The sequence below is a fragment of the Urocampus carinirostris genome, chromosome 15 (assembly GCF_059441175.1).
Source record: "Urocampus carinirostris isolate Australia breed hairy pipefish chromosome 15, RoL_Ucar_1.0, whole genome shotgun sequence".
Lineage (NCBI taxonomy): Eukaryota > Metazoa > Chordata > Actinopteri > Syngnathiformes > Syngnathidae > Urocampus > Urocampus carinirostris.
In genome coordinates this window covers 12,470,100-12,494,581 of record NC_142363.1, presented here as the reverse complement: position 1 = coordinate 12,494,581, position 24,482 = coordinate 12,470,100, and the positions used below count along the sequence as shown (strand labels likewise).

General features: G+C 37.9%; 2 protein-coding genes across 4 annotated transcripts in view; one reads left to right on the top strand and one right to left on the bottom strand.

Annotated features, from left to right (window-relative positions):
* Positions 1-65: 65 nt before the first annotated feature.
* Positions 66-10,052, top strand: ccdc28b (coiled-coil domain containing 28B). 2 transcript variants are annotated; one of them, XM_088354422.1, is made up of 7 exons: positions 66-235; positions 4,492-4,707; positions 4,887-5,150; positions 6,627-6,796; positions 6,862-7,016; positions 7,807-7,829; positions 9,527-10,052. In XM_088354422.1, the coding sequence occupies exons 3-7, from the start codon at positions 4,915-4,917 to the stop codon at positions 9,579-9,581; spliced, it is 639 nt and encodes a 212-aa protein (XP_088210548.1). In that variant the 5' UTR covers positions 66-235; positions 4,492-4,707; positions 4,887-4,914; the 3' UTR covers positions 9,582-10,052. The 2 variants fall into 2 exon arrangements, with proteins under 2 accessions (XP_088210548.1, XP_088210549.1); XM_088354423.1 differs by having other exon boundaries at positions 3,982-4,707.
* A 2,282-nt stretch (positions 10,053-12,334) lies between these two features.
* The window catches only part of togaram1 (TOG array regulator of axonemal microtubules 1), a 29,435-nt gene continuing 17,287 nt past the window's right edge, over positions 12,335-24,482 (bottom strand). For both annotated transcript variants that reach the window (XM_088354378.1, XM_088354379.1), the window contains exons 11-23: positions 23,458-23,612; positions 22,679-22,817; positions 22,359-22,595; positions 21,054-21,153; positions 20,792-20,897; positions 18,899-19,134; positions 18,671-18,829; positions 18,051-18,177; positions 17,853-17,968; positions 16,640-16,823; positions 16,347-16,566; positions 16,180-16,266; positions 12,335-14,332 (exon numbers count right to left, since the gene is read on the bottom strand). In XM_088354378.1, the coding sequence (XP_088210504.1) occupies positions 14,076-14,332; positions 16,180-16,266; positions 16,347-16,566; positions 16,640-16,823; positions 17,853-17,968; positions 18,051-18,177; positions 18,671-18,829; positions 18,899-19,134; positions 20,792-20,897; positions 21,054-21,153; positions 22,359-22,595; positions 22,679-22,817; positions 23,458-23,612 (2,123 nt within the window). In that variant the 3' untranslated portion in view covers positions 12,335-14,075. The remainder of the gene's footprint in view (positions 14,333-16,179; positions 16,267-16,346; positions 16,567-16,639; positions 16,824-17,852; positions 17,969-18,050; positions 18,178-18,670; positions 18,830-18,898; positions 19,135-20,791; positions 20,898-21,053; positions 21,154-22,358; positions 22,596-22,678; positions 22,818-23,457; positions 23,613-24,482) is intronic.

The following is a 24,482-nucleotide window of genomic DNA, read 5'->3' as shown; positions in this document are numbered from 1 at the left end:
TCCCATGCAAATTAAGCACCTTTTGTACCTGTAAGACAACACATAGGGCGCATTTGTTTTGCGTTACTGTCCCTTTAAGACAGCTCAAGGTTGCAGCTGCAGTCGCTCTTAGCCGCGACCGAACATTTTTACGGATGCTTTGAGGTTTGATATTCTCATCTTACTTCTCTAAAATGGCTTTTTGAGAAACATAGACAATAATGTGACGAGCAGTTGCTGGTGATTGGCTGAGTCGGTAAGTGTCCTTTAATCTGTTTCAATTGGAGACGATGTTTTCCTTTCTCCGTGCTTGTTTTTATTTTGCTTTTGTGAGCTTGGAACAAAGGCCAGCTACTAAAACTCAAGAAGACGTTTAATCAAGCGTTTGGCTTCAAATTCAAAAACAGTGTTTTTGCGTGTTTGTTTTGGGATATTTTATCCACCAGAACTGCAATCTGAACCATTCGGGCTCAGTGGCGACATTATCTAAGAGCATTGATGGGGCGATCAATACATGTTAAAAATATCTTTTATTTTTTTATTTTTGAATGGGTGGTGGATTATTAGTATTTTTTTCCAGATGTACCTTTTTGAGCAACTCAAATGTTTTTTTTTTTCCCACCATCGAGCAAATTACAGTTTAGTTTCTCTTGATAATAAAGACAGCTTTTTACAGAAAATCGTTTAAAAAGTTAGCCGTTACTCTTGAATTTGTGAATTTTTCAAAAACATAATCTGTAACATACCGTACTGTTGTATTTTTATCTTTGAAATAAAGGGAACAAATGATTATATCCCTTTAAATTTAATCTCTACTAGTTCGTCTTCACACGTTTGCTTTAAACGGACACTGTAAATCGAGCGCCGTCTAGTGGTGAGGTATTCCACTTGAAATTGTACTATTAATTTCATTTTCTTATGCATCAAAAGGTCTCCCATGTGAACTCAAGCAGTTTTTATCAAAAATTCTCCAATAATAAATACAATTAAACTATGCATACACATGGTAACTGTTCATCAATAAATCCTTAAATAATACAAATAATAGCGATAAGTAATATAAAATAGTAAAATGGACTTCTATTGTTATAAAGCAAATCACAAAATTACACACTTTAAAAACACAAACTAATACGTGACCTTTCTGGCTCTCCCTGGTGCAAAGTCATCAATAAAATTGTCATAAGATGTCTGCTCCCCTATTTCGTATTTTATGCTTATGACAGCAAGGCCAGTGAGCTGTTCCTGAGCTGGTCAACCATAGGTATGACTTTATCAACTTCTGTTTTGAAAAGATCCTCTCTGCTTAAGCCACTGTGACTGGCAAATTGAGAAATATGTGCATTCTGTATTTTGAAAATCATGAATAATGCACGTTCAGGGCCGTAGCCCCTGCGTAGGGCATCAAGTTCCCAGGGGGGCACCAAAATAAATCAGGGTCATGAAAAAAAAATTGTAAAGTGTTAAAAGTGTTACTTATACAGTATGTGCTAATTTGGTTAAACAATACAAAAGCAGCATAAACCAAATTTTCTGAGAAAAGGCGTGAATCTGCTTTGTGCCCTAGCCAGTCTCTTCAGTCTCACGGTACCCCCTCCTCCTTAGATGCGAGTCTCAGGCGACCGCCTTTAATACCAAAACAAGTGTGTGTATTAAAAGAAAGAAGCACCGGAAAAAAAAAACAAGTTTGATTGTGGTTTGAGTTTAAGTATTTATCACAAATTAAAACACCAGAATACAACAAAATTGTCCAAAAAAAGACTTAACAGATTGGTAATCACATTTACCAGTCTGCCTACATATATATATATATATATATATATAAAACTTGTGACACTCTGACACTAACATCAACTCTGATAGTGGATGATAGTGTTGGGCAGATAGTAAAAAGTGTCACTAGGAGGCTTGCTTTCTCTGGCAGTGTCAGACTGTCAGTGAAAGTTTTGGTTTGATAAGGTGAGTACGATTTAATTTGTTCATACCTGTCAACCTGTACGTTTATTATGCATTTTAAGACGTGTACGACGTACAAGAAAATCTGTACGGGAAAACACAAAGTTGTCAATTATGGGTACCATCCGGTATACACCGACTATCTCGAAACGGCAAATCAATCAAGTCAAACGAGTTCGCCGCGGTAGCCTCTATCTCGGTATAGTTTTTTTCGTTGCAAACGAAGCGAGCGGTTTGATGCTACTGTTTGCATGTATCTGCCGCCTCGGATTTCATGTGGTAGTTATGTAGTGAAAGGAAGTCCATCTCTTTTTAGAGAACCGGATTTTTTGGCTCAACTCGTTAAAGAGAGCCTGCTCTCAAACGGCTCACTTGCTTTGCTGCATTATATTACGAATTATTATGTTGTATATAGAAGTTAAGAAAAAAAGAAGGTATAAAAGGAGAAAATGAAAAAAGACAGGTTTGTGGTTATCCCTTTTTATCAGTATATTACCAACAATTATTTAATGCAGAAAATGAATTAATAATTGTAATAATTCTGCTTGATTATATTTGCATGTATTTTTTCCTTCTACAGTGAACGTCCAAGCTACTTAATTTTTTAACTTTTTTATAATAAACCTAATTCTTGTCGAGCAACTCGGTATCTCACAACAAAATGTTATAAATGTTACTATAGATATGATATAACGAAACACACGTACAATATAACATGTTAAACTACATAAATAAACACGTTTGAAAAAAATATATGGTGTAAGATTATTTTGTAAGAGAAAATACGACAGTTTGTTAGGGCATGGAGTCGTGGAGGTTGACAGGTATGGGATAAGGTGAGTACAAATTAATTTGTTTATGTAAAACATTATTTTAACATCACTTAATTATTGACACAAATCTCGTACAAAGCATTGTTAAAACAATATTTTACCAAGACAACAAATTAAAACCTCACTTTATTAATCCAAAAGAAAATTACTTATTTGATTCTCGTGTTTATTGACAGTGTTATGGAAATAAACAAATTACTCTGAGGGGGGTACTATAAAGCAATTGTGCTTAGGGCACCCAAATGGCTAGCAACGGCCCTGTGTGCGGTATTTGGAGGACAGGAGCCGCCAACTATTTTTCATGTATAGTAGTAATACAGAGAAGCTTCCCCCTCCCCCAGTCAAAGGTGAAGTGTCCCCCGCTTTTCCTCATCTCAGTCTCTCCGCACAACTTCGCAACAAGCAGGGGTGTCAAAGCTGCAAAAAAGGGGTGTCAATTTGACAATAGGCAAAGTCATGTTGGAGAATACAAAACTGCTTTGTTTTTTTTTTTTTTTATTTGGGAAAATCTTGTGCTGCCCGCCTCGCCCCCGCCTAAAACCGCCTCTGGCTGGAGGAACCAATAATGGTCATCTCAGGTTAGCTAGAGTGTAATTCGAAGTCTCCAAACATGTTCCGCAAATGGCCACAGAGAGCAGTGTTTGAGAGGCACACCTTTTTAAAGGGACAGTGTGTAATACTTAGTGCCTTTTAGTAGTACAAATAACTTTCATTCGGTAAAAAAAATATTGATTTGAATACTAAGTTGATGTATTTTTGCCATCATACCATTTTATTTTATATTAAAAAAATCATAGGTGGAGAAATTTCTATTCCTTTTACACAGTTGAATCCCCACTTAGGTCCCTACTATTTTTGTCAGGATGCCGCCTCATTGCTCTAAAGCACTGGCTCGTTTGCACCAGACAAAACAGTGCCATTTAGTGGTCAAATATTACACATTTGGGCTTTAATGAAAACATTTTCTGGCACATCGTCCATTGAAAAAAAAAAAAAAAAAAAAAAGAATTCCCTGCAGAAGTTCCATGCTTTTTCTTTAAAGCTTAAATTATTATGTTGCCCCAATTGACAGTACATAATAAGGTTTTATCATTTGTAGCAACCGTGCCTTAGAAGATAATCCAGATTCTTCATTTTGATATTTTTTCTTTTGTTTTAATTATCACGATATTTTAACCTGTTTTACTATATCTGTATCTTGTTTTTTTTCTAGAAAATAACAAGGAATACTTATCAGCAAAAAAAAATGTGGCCGTTCTCTTTCACTTAGTTCTGTGAAAAAGTATTTGCCCCTTTCTTGAATTCTGTGTTTTTTGCATATTTATCAATCCCAAAGGTTTTGGATCATGAAACAAATTTGAATAACACTCCGACACAAGCCAAGAAAATACAAAATGCAGTTTTGAAATGTTGATTCCATTTTGTTTATATTTATTATAATTAGGAACAAAATAAATCTAGGCCTATCTGGCCCTATGTGAAAAAGTAATAGTCCCACCCCCACCCCTTGTTAAATCACAAAGTGACTAACTAACCAAAAAGCTAAGTTTGATTCCACAGGCCACACCCAAAATTGATTGCCACCCCATGTGTTGAATTAAAAAAAAATCATTGACATTGAATCTGTGACAAAGCGAAGTACAATCTCAAGAACACAATTGACATGCCACGATCCAAAGAAATTCCAGAAGAAATTAGAAAAAAAGTAATTGAAATCTATCAGTCTGGAAAAGGTCACAAAGCCATTTCCAAGGCTGTAGGGCTCCAGCGAACCACTGTCAGAGCCATAATCCACAAATGGAGAAAACTGGGAACAGTGGCAAACCTTCCCAGGAGTGGTCGACCAACTAAGATTACTCCAAGAGTGCGACGACGGCTCATCCAGGAGGTTACAAAAGAACTTCGAAAGACATCTAAGGAACTGCAGGCCTCAGCTAAGGTCAGTCTTCATGACTCCACTAAGAAAGACACCGGCTAAAATGGCACCTCTTCCAACACACCTGCTTCAAATAATCAGCTTATCAACGAGCTCTATAGAAGCCTAATGACAATCTTGATCAGTGTCAGGTGTTTTGGAGGAGGGGAAAACGCAGACCATTAATCGCCACCTTTTTGCAGAGCGCCACAGAAGGAAGAACTGTGGGCGATGGAGGACAAGCGCAAGAAACGGAGCCCCAAAGTATCCCTTCCTCAGCCGCCGCCTCCCCCCATTAACCCTCGCAAAGTCTCAGTCCTGCCCGCGAGCAAAAGCGCTACATTCTCCCTAGGCCTCCCGCAGCCCCCATCGCCCAAAAACCGAAGCAAATACAAAAGGTCGATCGGGGCGGCGGGGCAGTCCAAGGAGGTGTTTGCAGGCGTGGTAGCTCCACCGAAGACTACCAGGTAAATGGAGCCTAACACAACTCCGTACTATGATCATTTGGGGGATCTGTCATTAGAAAAGGCGCTTCTAACTGGTGGTTCGGGGCTCAGTTGCATCCCGCAGGATGATAGGTTGAGGGCCCGGCCTTAATATAAGAGTTTAAAGCAATATGTCAAACATACCGCCTGTGGGCTGGACGGTTTAATCCGACCCACCGTAAATTTCTGAATATGTAAAATAAAAAAATGTATAAAAAGTCAAGTCTCTTGCTCATTTCTATACAAAAAGTGATATTTTAAATGAAACTCAACCAAATGGTCCTTCCCCGCGGCTGGAGGTCAGAAAAAGTGTACAGGAGCTAACATCCAGTCTGCTTTCATGTTAAAGACAATATTTTGTCAGCTTCAGTAGGCCCAGTTTAGTATGGTAATATTCAGATTATCGAGCGCACTGGTTATAAGCTTCACCTAGGACATTTTTAAAGGAAAACACATTTTGTACATACATAAGCCCCACCTGACTATAAGCCAGCTGCATGAGATTTACAAAAAGACAGTACACAGAGTTTTAATAAAATACACTACCCCTTGATATTCAGATTGCCCGTCAGACTTTTGATGAACAAATACGTGTCTGTACGATGTCTACAGTCCCTGAAATACTTCATGCCACATATCATCTCATCTCATCAGCCACGCCGCTTATCCACAGTGGGGTCGCGGGGGTGCTGGAGCCCATCCCAGCAATCATTGGGCAGTGGGCAGGGGACACCCTCAACTGGTTGCCAGCCAATCGCAGGGCACACGGGGACAGACAACTCACTCACTCATTCACACCTAGGGACAATTTGGACCGGCCAATTCACCTGAAATGCATGTTTTTAGAATGTGGGAGGAAACCGGAGTGGCCGGAGGAAACCCACGCAAGCACGGGGAGAACATACAAACTCCGCACAGGAAGTCTGGATTTGAACCCACGCAGGAGGTTCCCAAGACATGAACTGTGCCGCACATGCGCTAACCACTGCGCCGCCGTGCTGCCCGCCACATATCATTGGAAAGCTTAAACTCTTGGGACTCGGGATTTGAGGACTATTTCAAAATATACTCACCAGAGAAATGGCACAACTAATCAGTTCGTTTTGCCACATTATTTCTCGAAAATGATCCCCAGTATGGTAGTTAGGCCTTCCCTTTGTATTGACACCTTTTCCGTGATGAGGATCTGTTCATGCTAGTTTTATTCAGGCACTTATTTATTTCAAAGTAGAATAATCGAGGCAAGCATTATCATATTACTAGCTCTCACTTGGGTTAATGTTTGGGAGGTTTTTGGTGAGTTGGTTCAGATGTAAAGCTGAATTTACTCAACTGGCTCTGGGATTAAATTATGAATAAGTACGTTTAATGGTAAATCCGAATGTGCCTCACCAGATGCAAACGTCACTGGCGTGTAGCGACTTTTCCGACCTTTTATGGTTTTTGCATTTCTGGCAGGCCCCACAAAGAGAAGCCTCGGGCCCCCCAGCCTGCGGGGCCCAGCAAAGTAGCACAGTCGTCCCCTTTGCAGCACTCCTTCTTGACCGACGTGTCTGACGTGCGAGAGATGGAGGGAGGCCTCTTGAATCTCCTCAATGACTTCCACTCGGGAAAGCTGCAGGCCTTCGGTAAGACCAGATCTTAAGACTCGCAAACCGGACCTGGGACCCACAGAAGTCATGTGTGTATTTAGGTAAGGTGTGCTCCTTTGAGCAACTGGAACACGTGCGAGAGATGCAAGAGAAGCTAGCCCGACTTCACTTCAGCATGGACAGCCACGTGGAGGAGCTCTCCGAGGACCAGAGGAAGGGTGCCTCGGACCACAACCTGGAGCACCTGCTCGGCAACGTAAGTGCAAAGCAAAACTATTTGCCGGGATGAGACTTTTATTTTTTTCTGCTAAAATGATTTAATGCGACTTCATTATTATTTATTCGTGCCAATAAAAATTCGCAAATCAATAATAAGTCCACACACATTCTATGAAGCATATGTCAAAGTCGAGGCCCACAAGGCTGGTTTTCTACACCCCGAGATGATCTTGATTCACTAAGATATCATACACCTAGAATCATTGAGGGTTCTTCCCCCCTATACATAATGATGTACAAATAAAAAATAATGATGTGCTTTGTTAAGTATTATTTTCTTCTTTTTATATACCAATTATCTGCTTATGAGTTAGTACAGTGAAATATTTGACATAACTTCATTTTCGACGGACTGTTTTCCTCAGAACTTTTTTCTAAATAAAAGTGTACCTTGCTTCAAAAAGGGTTGAAAAACACTGAAATCAAACCATTTTTCAATGACTACATGCAAAGTGAGTCTTTTTAAAATAAATTTCTTAATTATTAGTATTTACTAGTATGTATTCTCCATTGAACCTAAATAGCTCTCAAGAGGATGAAGAGGGGAAAACAATGATACCCACAACAGCTTTTCGTCAACAAGGAAAAGACATGAAACTTTAATCACGGCAAAAGAACATTCTAGCCGCCCCTTTTTTTGCCTGGAGCGCATGGAGGCCGACTTGGCCTTGATGGAACTATCGAGCATGCAATAGCGCGTTAAGGATCGGTGTCGGGTTCCCTTTTCACTTGTCTCATTTTCTTTTGTCCATGTTCTCCCTCTACAGCTGGAAGAACTCAGCACCTCCATGTATCCTTTCGAGAACGCTCGTTTTTAAAATACACATCACTTGTTTGGTCTATGGAGGACCCATCCTGCCATATGTAGAAATACCTACAAAAATATGCCATGCAGATCAATCAAAACTTAAATTCATTATGTAATATTTAATCATGACAAATGCAATTAATATATACACTATGTACTTGTCTATTTTGGGTGTCTATTTGCTTATTTAGTTATTTCGCTGGTTCTTGTCATGTCATTTTGTTGTCTATTTGGTAATTTTGTATATTTTGTAATTTATGTTGGTATTTATTGTTGTTTGTCATGTATTTTGTTCTTTGTTTTGTTGTGGATTTTGCCCTGTATTTATTTTTGTGTTTATTTCGTCATCTACTTTCAATTATTTACGTGTGTGTTTTTGTTGTTTATTTTATTTATTTTGGTGTTTTGTAATTTCCACGTTTATTTTATCGTGTTTATTTTTTCATGTATTGTCAATTATGTGTGTTTTTGTCTGAGTATTTTATTTATTTTGGTGTTTTATTTTGTATTTATGTGTTTATTTTTTCATGTGTTGTCAATTGTTTACGTATGTGTTTTTGTTTGTTTATTATTCATTCCAATGTTTATTTTGTAATTTCCACATTTAATTTTGTCATTTATTTACGTATATTTATTTCATCATGTATTGTCAATTATTCATACTTATGTTTTTGTTTGTGTATTTTATTTATTTTGTAATTTCCGCATTTATTTTGTCGTTGATGCGTTTATTTTTTCATGTATTGTCAATTGTGTGCGTTTTTGTTTGAGTATTTTATTTATTTTGGTGTTTATTTTGTAATTTCCACGTTTATTTTATAATTTATGTGTGTGTTTGTTTTCATGTATTGTCAAATTTTTACATATGCTTTTGTTTTTATTTATTTTAATGTTTTTTTGTAATTTCCACGTTTATTTTGTCATTTATTTAGGTGTGTTTTTTTTTTCATGTATTGTCAATTATTTATGTGTGTCTTGTTTGAGTATTTTATTTTGTTGTGCATTGTCAAGTATTATTTGTAGGTAGGCGTTATGCATGGCTGCCGCTGGCTATTTGTGTGTTTCAAGTCAAGTCATGCTTATGTGTATAGTCCTTAATCACAAGAAGTCTCAAAGGGCTGCACAGACCAGATGTGTGTGTGAAGCAAATTGTAAAGCACTTTGGGAGCTCTTCAGTGACTTGAAAAGCACTATATAAATACAGACCATTGACCAACAAATGGTAATGATGTTCGTATTTTGTTATCTATTTTGATGTTTTTATCGTGTAGTTTTTTTTTTTAAATTAAACTGTGTATATTTTGTGGTTATTTATTTTAGTTTGTCATATTTTGTCACAACAAAATGCTATTTAAATGATGGGGGCTGCTCAATTGACTGAGCTTTTTACCTGTTTATCAGTGATGTAGCCAATTTGTTCATTACTGACCAACCAACAGGAGGGAAAAAGCTAACTCGTTTAAAAAACATTTTGTGACAAAATATATCACGATAAATCCACAAATAAATGACAAAATGCAAAAACGAGGAAATTGCATTTATGTCGTATTTAGGTATTAGATCGTGTATGTATGTGTTGATTTGTATGGCATATTTGTAGGTTTTCATTTATTTGAACATTGATTTCTTCATATAGCAGGATCAGTCCTCCCTAGTGGTTGTCTTTAACGCACTCTCAGACAAAAGCTCAACTTGGCCGAGAACCAGGATGTGCCCAAGACATCTGCGCCCTGATTAACCGAGACGTCAGGAAATCACGCCGTCCCGGCGAATGAGTTTACCGTGGACACGCTTCACAAGGTTACCATAGCAACACAATGGACACCGATGGTGGGGGGGTTGGGGGTGTCAGCGCTGTTTCCCGTTAAGTCATTCAAAGTGTGAAAACAAATGACCAAGCTCAGCTCAAAGCACAAGAGAATTTCGGGAAGTAATTAAATGTGTGCAATTGAAAAGGGCATTTTGAATATTTAGAGCCACATTAACTGTGGAATTCATACAATTTCTATCTTTGCTAACATTTGAACAGGATGTAATTAAATCTCAGACAATCTACACCAGAACATCACATTTTGGTTAGCTGATGTGTATATTGAAGCTTTTAAGGGATTCAAAATGGCAGCTAAGACAATGGTTGAAGGATTGTTTTTGTTTTGTTTTTGAATAAGCTAAATAAATTATCCTTGACAAGAATTTTCCAGTTAATTTCCCCTTGTGTTTCTTTTAATAAATCCCTTTGCCATTGACATGTTGTTGTGAGAGGCAGGTGACTGTGTGCCTCACCTGTCATAGTGGAAATATAAAATTAATAATCAATTAAATGTTTGTATTCAGTGTTGGGATCGACACAGTTTGACAAGGTGGAAAAAGCATAAGGGCTCTTTGAACGTAAACAAATACATGTTTATAGAATGATTGGAACCAGATTTGACCACACATCAAATAAACCGTAGATGTCAATGATTTGTTTATCTTTAGGTTTTCATTTTTTTTTATTAGTTGTTTCTTCAATCCATTTAGACTGTAAGCCTAAGAATGTTCTAGTAATACATACCTGTAATCAATGGAAAAAAATGGAATGATTATTTACGAAATATCAAATTGTTAAGGTAAGTATTTAAAGGTGGAATGTGTAGTTGGACGCGTGCTTAAAAAGTTGAAAAATATATAAGTATGTATGAACAATGACCATATGAGTTTAAAGAGCCTTCATATGTGTATTTAAAGTATCAGTTTCCTATATTACTACTTTGTTTTGTTTAATATACCGTATTTTCCGCACTATAAGGCACACCGGGTTATAGGGCGCACCCCGAAAAAATAGTTTTTGGTCCTATTTTTGACATACATAAGACGCACCGGATTATAAGGCGCTACAATGGGAACGCCGACAAAACAGTCAGATAGTTCAATCAAACTTATTACCCCCTTAACATTCCCAAAGCTTGCAAAGACGCAAATACGTGTCGAGAACACGTGCGGATGCGGTGTCCGTACGATGTCATTCAAATGCATCGTTCCATCATTCGGAAGGTTAAAGTCTTGGGATTCAAGAAATGCCAACCATTCCTTAGTTTCTATTTTCTTTTTCGTTCGCAACTTTACTGTATATATGACAATAAACACTTGGAATTGAGTTTAATTTAAAAATAGACACTCCATTCCATCCATTATACGCACCGCTTATCACAGAAACATCGAGTTCAGTCTGAAACAAGATACAGGGATAATATATATAGCCAGAGTAGCTCACCGAAGTGGTTGTGTTCATAATAATGTGCAGCCGTGGTCCTCTTATATCCGTGAGTTTAGTAAATCCAGGAGAATAAAATATTTACAAATACAAAATAGTAAAAAAAATGCTTTCTGTATGCCACGTGCTATACGCATTCATCTTTTTCGGCCAATTGCAGGCTTTGTTTTGCCGCTTCAGCCAATGCCAGCCTGTAAATGATAAAAAGGATCCGCCCCTTGACCTCCGAATAACTTTAGCCAATAGTGATCGATTCAACTGATGATTGACACGTCTTTTTTGGCCAATTGCAGGCTTTGTTTTGCCGTTCAAGCCAATGCCAGCCTGTAAATAATAAAAAGGATCCCTTGACCTCCGAATAACTTTAGCCAATAGTGATCCATTCAAATGATGATTGACACATTGGTTAGCCAATGAAACGCCGGTAAATAAATCCCAGCATACACCGCGGACTACTTGGCGTTCGGGGGAAAATCTAGTCGGCGGCTGCAAGTTAGTTGCAAGACTAGTTAGTTGCGAATTAATATTGATCCATAAATAAGGCGCACTGTATTATAAGGCGCATGGTCAGCTTTTAAAAAAAAATAAAGACTTTAAGGTGCGCCTTATAGTGCGGAAAATACGATAAAACTAGAAAAATAAAATATAGCAGACACTTATTGTCCTGATTTAAAGTGTTTTGTCAATTTACCTGGAATATGTATTAAAATATCTGCAATTGTAAGAATATATTTTTCTTATTCAATGTAAAACATGTTTTTATTTACTATTTCGTACTGTTTGTCTTGTTGCAAAGACTGTCTTGCTGTCGGTCAAACCTCTCGAATGGATATGACCAGGGTTATCTATCTATAGATATATATCTATTTCTTATATTTATTAAGCATATTTTTACCATTTTACTTGGACAACGTTTGAAATATTATTAAAAAGAAGAATAATCTTTAAGCGAGCACTTGCCAAGAGAAACTTTAGCTAGATGTGCATTTAAAAAATAAAATTTTATGCTAGTTTATGTATAGTTTTGTTTCTTACTCTGCCAATCAAATGATTATTAGGGTGTAGGTCCATTTATTTGTAAATCTGACTGTGCCTCACCAGTCAAGAACTTCATTGCAATGTCCCTTGGAATTTGACTCACCTTTCATCAAGGAAAAATAGAACTTTTCCCACAATATAACAAGCACGATCGCAACAGAAGTGTGCAGTGAAATAAAAAGGCACTAGAAGAAAGTTAAATGTACAGAAAACCTGTTTTATAAATATACATGTAGATGTTTTATTCATATAGCAATCTGTGTTTGTCAAGGTTTTAAATGGAGTATAATTTAACAATAGAAGACATAAAAATGCTACATAAAGACTCTGGAACTATACTGTAAATCCTCCATCTGTGCCTTCTCTGACAAACAAATTCATTTTTCATAGCCATCAGTGCAGTTTGCTAACTGTTAGCAGTGCGCCTCAATCTAGAGAAATGGTCATGTGCAAACATAAAGTCTGCAAGAACATCAAGATTTGAAAAGTTTACACAAAAGATAAAATTTAACAGTCATGACCATGACTTATGATAACAGGAGAAGCTAATACTGTGCAAATACATACCAAATGTACAGAAACATCTTGTAAATCTCATTTCCTAACTTGGGGAGAAAAACACATTAAAAAAATCATAAAAATCACAAGATTTTCCGCGACACAGCAAAATCATGATACAATATTTAGATCCCTGTCCGTCCATTTGTTTTTGTGTGCATTTAAACTTTACATTCTGGTAATGGCTCTTGGATTTGTCTTCGAGTGGAGCGAGGTAGATTCAAACCAGAGGTAAGATCAGGCCAAAAAAAAATCCAGCCCGACTCGACCCAGGCTCCCGGGTTTTAAAGCCCAACCAAGCACGAGCCCAACAAATTAACTCAAATTGGAGTACTGAGCCTGAAACAAACCCAAAATTTTATTTTATATTTGTAAGCCTCGGGAGGAGGAGAGGTGATTTATGATAACTTATTAAAGCCTAAAGCCCGACTTTTTTAACGAAAAGGTTACATTAACTGACAATTTTCCATTTTTGCTGCATTTTCTATTTTGAGTTGAAGGGAAACTTTTCAGGGTTGAAAATTGAATCACAAACCACAGCAGCAGTGTGTCGATAAGAAACTAGTGCAGTACTTTACAATAGAGAGAGAGAGAGGCAGAGACAAAGGAAACAATGACAGGTGGATAAGAAAATAAAATCAAGAAAGGCAGCAAAAGAGAAGTCCAGCCTGACCCGAACAGGATTCCTTCCAGAGTCTCATGAGAAAGGACGAGTCTCACACATGCTCTGGAATTTTCCCTTCTTTACTCCATTGTGCTATCGCTTTGGATTTTACACACTATGATAGAGAGTAAGGAGAAGGATGGTGAGGGGAAAAAAAGGAAATAAAATATTGTGATTCAAACAATGTGATTATTTCTTAATTAACTAACAAATGATTGTTATAATGATATGAGATATGATAGTTGATTGATACAAGTTATTTTGGGAACAGGTCTCTTATAAGCCTTTGGCTTCAGCCCATCATTCTTTTTTCTTTTCAGGTGATTTGTTTTGTGATGTGATGATTTATGCAACATGATTGAAAAGAAAAAGTAAATGACAAAATACAACGCAATGATTGACATTTTTGGCTCAACTCAGCCCGAATTTCGGGTCGAGCACGGGCTTAAGATCTTACCTCTGATTCAAACCCCAACTTTTGTCTTCATCGTAATCAACAACCATGTCAATGTGCAAATAGAGCAATGTGAAGTGGCAGCAGGACTTAATGTAGCCAAAGTCCGAGCATCTGTACCGGAGGAAGAAATAACGCTACAAAAAGAGTCACAACTCCTCGCGCCATGGGAGGAAGTTTTTCCTTTTTTTCATTGGGATGAAAGTGCAGCTACCAAGCAAAGTTGAGCATCTTCGTCTTTCGTCCCCCCGAGCACTACCTTTACCTTCTGGACGCCTTGAGGATGTCATTTAAGGATTTCTGGATGCTGGGGGCTTGAGAAGCGGCACATTCTTGGAGATTTGCCCCCATTTGGTCGTGGAGGGCCAAGCAAAGGTTAGCGGTTGCACCTCGCACGCTGCCCCCACGACCGTGCACGCTACCGCTGTGGCCAGACGTGCCAAGAAGGTGCCACAACAAAGGCAGAGCTTTCTGCTCCACCATTTGGGGCTTGCGGGGGTGCAACTCGGTCACCAGTTCTGGAAAAAACAAGGATGTTCAGGATTGAATGTTCAGAAGAGAATTTTCGACTCTTAAAGATATTACCAAATTCTTAACCCCTACAACATTCCTTTAAAATTCGCCTAAGATCCTAATCAAAGACGTAACCAAAAGTACATTGAATGCTGTTTGGAGAATATGGACAATTATAGTCTCTTTTGAAAGGTAACACACTGAAGTTTTGTCCCAAACTAAAATAATCACTAAAAATGCTTCTAACAGTATAACATGGTAATCTTAGCTCGAAAACAGCTGAGACAATAGCTGGAAGCCTTATCTGGTACCTTGTCAAATTTGATCACAATCTGAAAAACAGCCTTGTACTTTACTCATTTTTCTAAGGGTAAGTTTAGGCGTTTCCCAAAGTGGCTATTTGGAGACGAACAGTTTACAGCATTAAAACTTCTGCGACTGTGTACTTTACTTTGGCCAAATTTTTAGACATTTTGAAAGATTGAAAGAGTTGCAAATGTATGACTTCTCTTTATCAGTATTGTGCACACTTGCGCGTAATAATGCGTAAAAATGAATCACGAGTGGCGTTAAGCATGTTTATTTGAGGATCTAATTTAAATACACTCCATACAGGTGCGTATCATTATTTCCAGAATTTCATTGGCTAACCTATGTGTCAATCATCATCTGGATTAATTACTACTGGCTAAAAATATTTGGAGCTAAAGGAGACGATGTCCGTTTTTATCAATACAGGCCCCTTTAGGCTAATCCAGGCTGTGGATTGTAAAATAAAGCCTGTAATTAGCCAACTGTGGTGTCATTATGTGGCGAAACAGACGGATTGCAACAAGGGACGTCCAGCAATGCATAAATGCTTTGAAATACATTTGCATCATTGAGAGGAAGAACAATACACATTCTGTGCCTAAATGGAAAAATAAAATTCTGTTTGGGAATACCCTTAGAGAACACATTTGTTGAAAGCAAATTCCTTGGTAAAATGACAAGGACTCAAAAGAAGTTGTGACAACAAAAAAACTAAAACATCTCATATGTAATAATGATTATGGTTAAGTAATTATGATCCAGTAATATAGTTTTATAGGCTACTATGCTAAAAGCAATATATTCTTACCTCATTGGAAGATTTGTTGGATTTCGTCTTGTTTTGAGATATTTATTATTTTATGTTTAGGTAATTTAGAAAAAAATCCTGATAGTTTGCCAAATCGTCATATGTAGGAAATAATAAGTAATTCAACTCATATTATGAAATATTTTCTACCACCCATGAAAATTCTGATAAGAATAATCTACCAATCTGATTAATTATACTATTTATTGAGAACCCAATTTTGCTTAGTAAAGGGACAGTGTGTATTATTCAGCAGTTACTAAGAGTAAAAAAACCCCTTCATTCCAAAATTGTATATATACATATTGATTTACATAAAAAATGCAAGAACATATGCACATGCATTTTATAAGGCACTCGTAGGTCGAGAAATTTGCATTTATTTTACATTAGCCTCACCTTGAGGGTTCCTTATCTTGCTGATACAGGTACCCCAAAAATCCCCAAAAGGCAGGGAAAACGACATAATAAAACATTAGAAACGGTGCAGTTTGGTCACTTGGAGTCTCCCTGTTGTATTTTTCCTCATGCTATTTAAGCACTCGTTTTCGGTTACACAACATAATACAGCGACCTCGAGTGGTCAAATAATACACACCGTCTCTCTGACACAAGGTCATAAAAATTAGTTTAAAAAAAACTTTCTATTTTCCAACCTGTTTCAGTACCCTGTAGTGTAGTACAAATGTTTTTTAAAAAAATACACACCACAGTACTTGTGTTTGGATTTACCTGCAACCTTCTCAACAAGATCCACTTTAGCTTTGCCGCTTGAAAACTGAGCCTTCGTGCAGAATGGCTGCAGAAGGAAACTGTTATCTGCCAATAAGATAGAACAGCATCAACTACAGGGCAGACAGTAAGCAAAGTCAAAATAAGGAAGGACTGCGGATTCCTACCAAGGTTCTTGATAAGCGCGTCAACAGTTGCGATAGCAGCAGAGTAGATAGCGTTATTTTTGGAGTTGAGGTGATTGTCCACGACGGCCGGGACCAGAATGTTAACCACTTGAGACAAGTTGTCCTTCATGTGGGGGATGATTTTCTGCAGAGACTCCAGCGCGTACTGGTTGACTTTGGTGTTGGCCTCCTGCAGCCTGGCTTTGAGTGCATCGAAAACCTTAAAAACAAAATTAAAAATCCCGGCTCAAAGACTCTCTCGATTGACATTCAGGGCAGTATCGTCGAGTTACCGGGAACATGTTGTGGATGACAACTTTGGGGTCATTCTGGCAGTCAGCCACCAACTGGTCCATTCCCTTGATTCTCTCTCGGAAGTCCTTGGAGCCCAGCAAGGCCGTTATGTGTTTAATGTAGTCGTTCTTGTCGGCTATAGTCCACGTCTGAGATCTGTTGCTGTAATTACTGTTAGGCGTTCTGTAAAGGACACAGAATACGCACACCAAGTGATGTACTGCTGCCAGCCTCGCCTTCAACAGCACGCTATATGTACAAAACTCGACGTCTTTTTAGTGTCATTGATGTAAATCTTTCTAAACGCTGCTTTTTTTCATCATTGTTTCGTGTATTTATGTGTAATATATCTTTTAGGGGGACTGTTTAGTTCAGGGTGGGCAAACTACAACCTGCGAGCCAGATCAGGCCCGGAAACAGATTTACTCTGGTCCACCATACACATCTGAGAGAAGCACAAGAGAAGACCATTAACTGCTGTTTTAAATATGTCCTATGTATATCGCCAAAGCTAAGAGGCACAAAATAAACCACCCACTGTGGCTGATTTTTTTCCGTCTACCATTTATCAACCAGAGAACATTTGATGAAGCAAACATCCCGCTGTTATTCAATTTAAAAAAGAAGTCACGGATAGGCTGTTTAAGGCAATAAAACTCACCTGGATGGCCTGTATCCCTTCGTGTACACCCATACAAACTATTTTATTCATTTGGCTCGTGGCCAACATTCAGATAGCTGGCTACAAATTTCTGTAATTGCTTTTTTTTGTATCAAATTTCTTTTTTTTTTTTTTAAATGAAGATATACAATTTCATGCAATAAAACACTTCTGAAGTAACGGCTGCATTCAGTTTCGTAATGCAAATGTTTTGCTATTTTAATCAAAGTTTTTATTCGTGAAGATTTTTGTATATTTTGATTTTTTTTGATTCAATAGGATGAAGTGGTCCCTTTATAAACAAATGTACAATAAAACAACTTGTGCAATTTAAGGCACGTGAGAAAAAACAAATTGGCTTATGTCATCCTTTTTTCTCATTCATTGCCACAGTATTGTGTTTAAGACTCTATCTGCATATACAAAAACTTAAATACATTAATCAGCTATTTTTACCCGCTACGGGCCCTATGCAAGCATTTTTCAATTGCAATGCGGCCCACGGCTAAAAATGTTTGCCCACCCCTGGTTTAGCAGTATCGCGAGCATACCTGACAGGATGGTAGAGAGGCTCTCTATTGAGAGACAAGGCCCGGACTGTGCCACTGCCTCGGAGGGAGCGTCGGCCCCGAGCTGACTGGGCATCGTGGGGCATCTCCCCTAAGCCCTAATTTTACCAGCAAACAGATGGGGTTACAATTTGAGAACAAAACCCTTATACTACGGTACTTCGTAGCTGTGAGTTGTACCTTGGTCTTGAGCGTTAAGATGGTGTCCCTGGTCGTCCGTAGCTCGTTGGAAGGGATGGTTCTTTCCAGGATCTTGTCAAAGTCTGGGTTGCACGACAACAGCAGCAGCATTCGGCGACCATGGTATCTACATGTTAATGAAAAGTCTTTGACTCTTTGTGACCTGCTCAAAGATTTTCCAGCAAGTAACAGTTGTTTGCACTGCAAGTTTCTCCTGAGAGAAATTACAACTTTGCTTCTTTTGCAGAATGACTATTAAGTAACAGGAGTCCTAAATTCAAATAAGTAATTTAATTCTGTGTATTTATTGGACACCTGCAAAGAAGAATGCAAAGGATGGCAGTTTGTTGTTTTGCCCATTATGCACTGCTTACATCAATGTCCCTATCACCAATAATCTTGCTGTGCCTTGATTTCCTTCTCTCCTCATTTTTTGTGTCTGTTAATCTATAAATGTATCACCTTTGCTAGGAATGTAAAATTTACATTAATTCCAAAGTATTTTATATACTGTAAATATAAATAAAAAGTATGTACAAATTGTAGTCCAATAAATTCTGAAGTTGATGTCAATTAAAGACGGGTTTTTTTTTTTTAAATTTAAAACTCTCAAGGCATACCTTGGTTCTTGGGAGGAATCTTGTGACAGCTTGGCGACTGCTGGTAAAATCCTTTCAATGAGATCTCTACTTCCAGAAAGAAGGCGAGCGGCTCCGACCTTTTCCACCAAATTTGCCAAATGCTGGGCAGTGCACTTCCTTACCAATCCATTGAGATGACTAGACAAATAAAACTATTTTGAATTTCTCAATTCAGGGTTGTGAGGAACAACTGAAGTAGTGACTGACCTTAGTCCTCCGGAGAGTAGAGCGTGGATGGCTCGTGTTGGAGTGCAGTGCTGCACCATGTTATCTAAAGCAGCATCGACATCCTGCCTAATGAAGGCATTACTGTCCCCCGCCTTTTGCAGCAATGCTTTCACGGTCCCCTCCAGCTCTGGGTCTATTGCCTTCTGCAGGTGCAGGTAAAGGTCTCCCATTGTGCACACGGCGTTTCGGGACACGCCTGATCGGAGATTCTTCACCTGAAGGAGATTTTTCATACTTAAATACAACTGTGATAGCAAAAATTATAACTTTGTAAATAAAAGCCGCATGGTCAAATTTAAGAAGGAAACTTCATTTTGAGTTTGTACAAGCTGGATTGAAAGCTGCATACTTTAACAGCCATGAAAATGAACCAATTCAACTCAATTTTTTATATTTCTAAAGCCGTCGCACACCTAGCGCCAACCACTTGATGAGTTTGAAGTCATTTTCACCTGCGTTGTTTTTCAATACTGCTACGAGTTTTTTGCATCAATGTTTTTCAAGAAGTGGGTCGGAACCAAACATTTGGTTGCAGACTCATTTTTAGTGGGTCGCAGGCCTTTACTTTACAAAGAAATGGTAAGATATTAACAAAACACTGAGGGTCAATGACACTAATAGCAGAATCTCATAATGTCCTGTAGATGGGAGTTGACGCCCACCATTTCACTCCACAGAAAAAGAGCGCCGCAGTTCGTTTACACATTATGAGCATGGCTAAATGCAGGTACAACCGGAAATATATGAGATATTGGTTTTATTATTTTGAAGACAAACGTTTTGGATTTCCTTCAAAATTCAACTAATCCGACTTTTTTTCTTAAGTCATTTTGGTTTTACTGGCCATTTTGTTTTTGGAAAAGGGTGAATATGGTATACTCTATATGCTTCAAACAAAACAATCCTTTCATTTGATATATTTGGAAAGTGGAAATTTTGTCTTGATTTGGGTCGCAGCTTGTCATTAGGGTGTAATAGTGGGTCCTGGCTTCAGACCAGTTGAAAACCAGTGCCCTAGATGACCCAGAGAGGCGAAAGGGAAGCCACAGCAAATTCAGAAAAGTTGAGCTGCACTGGTTTACATCCAGTGTTTTCGGATCATGTGACCATTCAAGATTGTGATTACAAAGATTAGCATACATTTACTTCTGTGCCAAAAGAAAACTTAAATGTGGCCTGCGTCGCGCAAAATGTGAGCCCTGTATTTCTAGACGACAGCGTCAGGGAAAATGTACTGTAAAGAATAATGCAAAATTGAAACACAGACATCATCTGATCTTCGTGGTGTCATTGGTGGTTGAGACCATTCACTTATTCCAATTGCAATTACTTGTTATGGTTTCTTAAAAATCAAAGAAAACTTCAGTCACCTAAAATTGACACCGATAATATGTTTTTGACAGATAACTTCGACTGATATTTAATCCGGTTGTGCAAATTCAGGAATTGATTTGTGGGTGAAAAGTTGAAAATCATATGTGGTAAACAATGAAACACTGTTAAACCTCCCGTTTTGATCCTGTAATGTATGATTTAAATGATGTTGGCAAAAAATCTTAACTTTTTTTCTCCTCTCTAACAAATCTTTCCAGACGTCACTGCGTTATTTTGCATTTAGAGTGCATGCGTTGTGGAATGGAGCAGCTTGCCTTTTCCTTGGTGCGACCACGAATAAAAATAAAAAAGAAAAGCCTATGCCACTTTGTAGCTAAAGGCGTAATGTTTAGCAAAAACGTAGCAGCTTGTAGTGCAGAATTTATGGTAGTTGCAGTTTTTATTGTCTCCACAAAATACTTCAGATAAACATCAAGTAAGCAGACGGCTTGAATGTGAAAGTTTTACTTCATGAGCCCTTTTACTTCATCCTCTTACCTCTTCAATGACAAAAAAGCAGACTTCACGAATTCTGCTGTGCAGCGTGTCAGGGTGATACTTGGACAAACAGCGTAGGAATGCAAGACCTTCAATCTTTTTTTCCCTGAAAAGCAGAAGAAAAACGGTAATTATTGTGACTGTTTTTAAACAGCAATTGTGTGAATGTCACAATTCTATTAGACATGCATTAAAATAACCAAGTGTGAGACATATGTTTTTACTTTATGAACTTGATTTTCCTCCAAATTGTGTTTCTCACCAATGTGTTGCACTCAGCAGGTCAAAGCTCTGCGTCAGTGCCAGGTCCGGGGAGGAAAAGGGACACAGTTCTGGAGGCTGAGAGACATTTTTCTTGTGGCCTACAGTAACAGAGGACAGCTCGTCTAAAAAAGGCCGTCAAGACAACACAAAACATTTACGCTTCTTAGGCTCAAAACAAGCAGTTTGTATGTGCTGATGCACTTTCTTAAGTTGTCAAAAACAAACAAAAAAAACTAGTCTGCATAACACTCAGAACAAAGATACAATTCCTTCATGCACCGATAGCTTTATTGGTCTAGCAAATATGCCAAATCCAGTTAAGGCGTATAATTACAAACTCATATATAAAGGGGCAAGAAATAAATTCTCAGACCACAACAATGGGTAAACTTTCAAATTGAACGAGATTCAATGCAATGGCTGGATCGCGTCAAAATTCTGCCATGGAGTTGGCCTTTATTTCTGTGTTGCCTGGGAAACACTGAAGTGATTTTTACTTCAATATTGGGCTTTGCAATTAGATTGTATTCATTTGATTATTTTGCCAACTTAAAGATTTACAATTTGCGAATTAGATAAATCATGACATTGAGGAAACACATTTAAGTGTTATGTTTGATTCACTCAAAGCTGGTACTGATAATTAAAATGTTTTGCAAAAGTGGCAGAATGTTGGATGGAGTGGTTTTACTAAACATTGTATACAATATAAAATGACTACTTAATTTGGGCTAGGGAAGAAATGACAAATAGCTGTTGTTTTGCACAATGTCAATTTCTTTGTTAAGAACAGATTCAAAATCAGTTATTGTGGTTGCAACTTTAAGCACAGGGAGCACATGTAATAAAATGTACATAAATGTTTGCAGGGTTAAAATAATTGTTTTGTTGAAATGGGACGGTGTGTATATTTTGACCACTAGATGTCACTGTATTGTGTGTGCAAATAAGCACAAGGAAGAATACAAACTACAGAAGACTCAAAGTGACCAAAAAGCACCATTTTACTTGCTCAACCTTTCATAAGGTTTTTGTTTTTTGGAGAAGCCTTAGCAGCAAGTTGGCGGACAGCCAATATTGGTTTTACTTAGTGAATGTTTTGACCACGCTGTCCTTAAAATCACTTTAAAATTGTAATCGACCAAATTGATGAACAAAATCAAGATTCAAATTATTATCAATACCAACCAACAGTTGTGATGTTTGAATAGATTAAGGTCGAACCAAAGAATATGACCTCAAATTCTGTACCTATGAAGATCACGCCAATACTTCATTTTTGCCATGTTGGTACCTCACTGACCTGCGCTTTGGGAGTGCGAAGACCGGGTTCTGCTGAGGCTGGGCGCCCTCCTCATACGAAATGGGTTCTGTTGCTCGGGAGGCACTCTAGGGGGGCTTGGTGGATGGGGAGGAGTGAAGCACTTGATGGGGCTCTGGGGTCCCGGCGGATTGACCGGGCTGGTAAGGCTCATAGGTGACCCGTCCGAGGGGAAATCTTCTATATGAGAAGTGATTGTACCACCGTTAAGGTGCGGATCTAAAACACAGATAATTAGCGTTATTGTGACAAAAATAAATTAAAATTCTTTCCCCATACAATACGGAACAGAGATACCACACCTCTGTCATTTTGATTTTCTTCAGTCGGTGAGTCAGAGAGCAGCTGCCGAACACGATACCGATTTTTGTCCCTTATACTTGACTGCTCGTCAAATGGATCCGGATGGATTTTATCCCAATCCGATTTTGAGTTTTTCGCCTACCCGCAAAATAGAAATACACATCAGAAACACAACAGAGATAACTGATCGTCATCTATAACAGGGTTCCTACAGCTTAAGGCAAGTTAAATTCAAGACTTAGTAACTTTTTAAATGCATTTTATCTTTTTTTTTTTTTTAAAACCACATTTTGGTCAAGTTGAAAACTTTCCATCTGAAAAACAGCAGTCTCAAAAGATTTAGACATGGACAACAATAAATAAAAAGGATGTTTAAAGTACTTCATGGATCCTCAGTCAAAACTGGCAGATAACTACTAACTCCAAGGAACTACATTCATCAAGTATTTATCATTATTCATGAAAAATGACTTTTCCATCTAGTGTAAAACCTTTTTGAAAAACTAACACTGCTATGATTTGAGTGTTTTGAGTGTAGCATCATCAAAACATGCTTGGGGGAAAAGAAACAACCTTTTGACTCCCTGTATGTGGACAATGATAAATCAATTATATCCCTTGATAAAACAATAACAAAATCTTTGTGTTTACATTTTTAAAACTTTCAAAAATGGGATTTAAGACATTCTAATGCCAATCAAAGCCTTATTTTTAGAATAATTATTTCAATTCCTTTTAAGATTTTTCAAGGATAATAAAATATAGGACCAAGCCTTACCTCATCAACGTACAAGTCTTCCCGGCCCCTGTGATCACCAGAAATAATGGGGAGGCCTTCCAAGGGATCATGAGAGGGTTTGGCTGCTGAATCGCCCTTCTCCAGTGACAAAGCAAAGTCCAAACGAGCGGAAGACGCTGCGGTGCCAAACACACCTTGGACACATTAAGGGGACATTTGAGATTAAGTCTGAGCAGCTGCAAAGTTGTGAGAAATTAAATGTATTTTATAAATTCAAGTATAATGCACACATTTACCTTTAAAAAAATCTCAAAGTTTGGGAGCGTGGATTGGACTGGGGTGACCCGCTTAGATGTATTACGATAGTATATTACCGTATTTGCACAACGATTTATTAGTCGAAAATAACGCTGAGTGCAATCACAAAACACTGACTGCAACCACATCCCTCAACTCACACGACACCGATGGTATACTTTTGGTGACAATATACAAATCACTTACATTGACGGTCTATATCAAATACGGTACTTTTCGATGGCCCATGCGCAAAGGAAAAGCACCTATTCAATTCGTTCTTCGCCTTCCGCACACTGAAATTTGAGCAAAGCATTGCTGTTTTGTGCAGTTGTCAATATCTATAAAATTTAAATTCAGTGTTCTTTATATTTTTATTGATATATTGGTACCTGTTAGATGGGAACTCAGGGTAAGAAGAGGAAAGATTCTGCATATAAAGTTGTTGACCATGCTAAAATTCCACAAAATCCAGCAGCTAGCCGAAAATTCACTGTACTAGAGACAAAAGGATCAACTCTTTGGTGTATCTTATGATGAAATGGACTTTGAACGACATCAAATAAATATCTTAGATTTTATTTCGGTATTGTGTTCATAGTTGAAATTGTCAACGAATCACAATCGCCGCACATATTCAAAATATGTCACTTGCAACCTCAGTTTGAGCCAATAAAAGGGGAAACAAGTTTTATACCAAATTTTTATCGAAAATGAGTGAGGCACACATGTGCGCGTTATACTCTAATAAACACGGTAAACTGCAA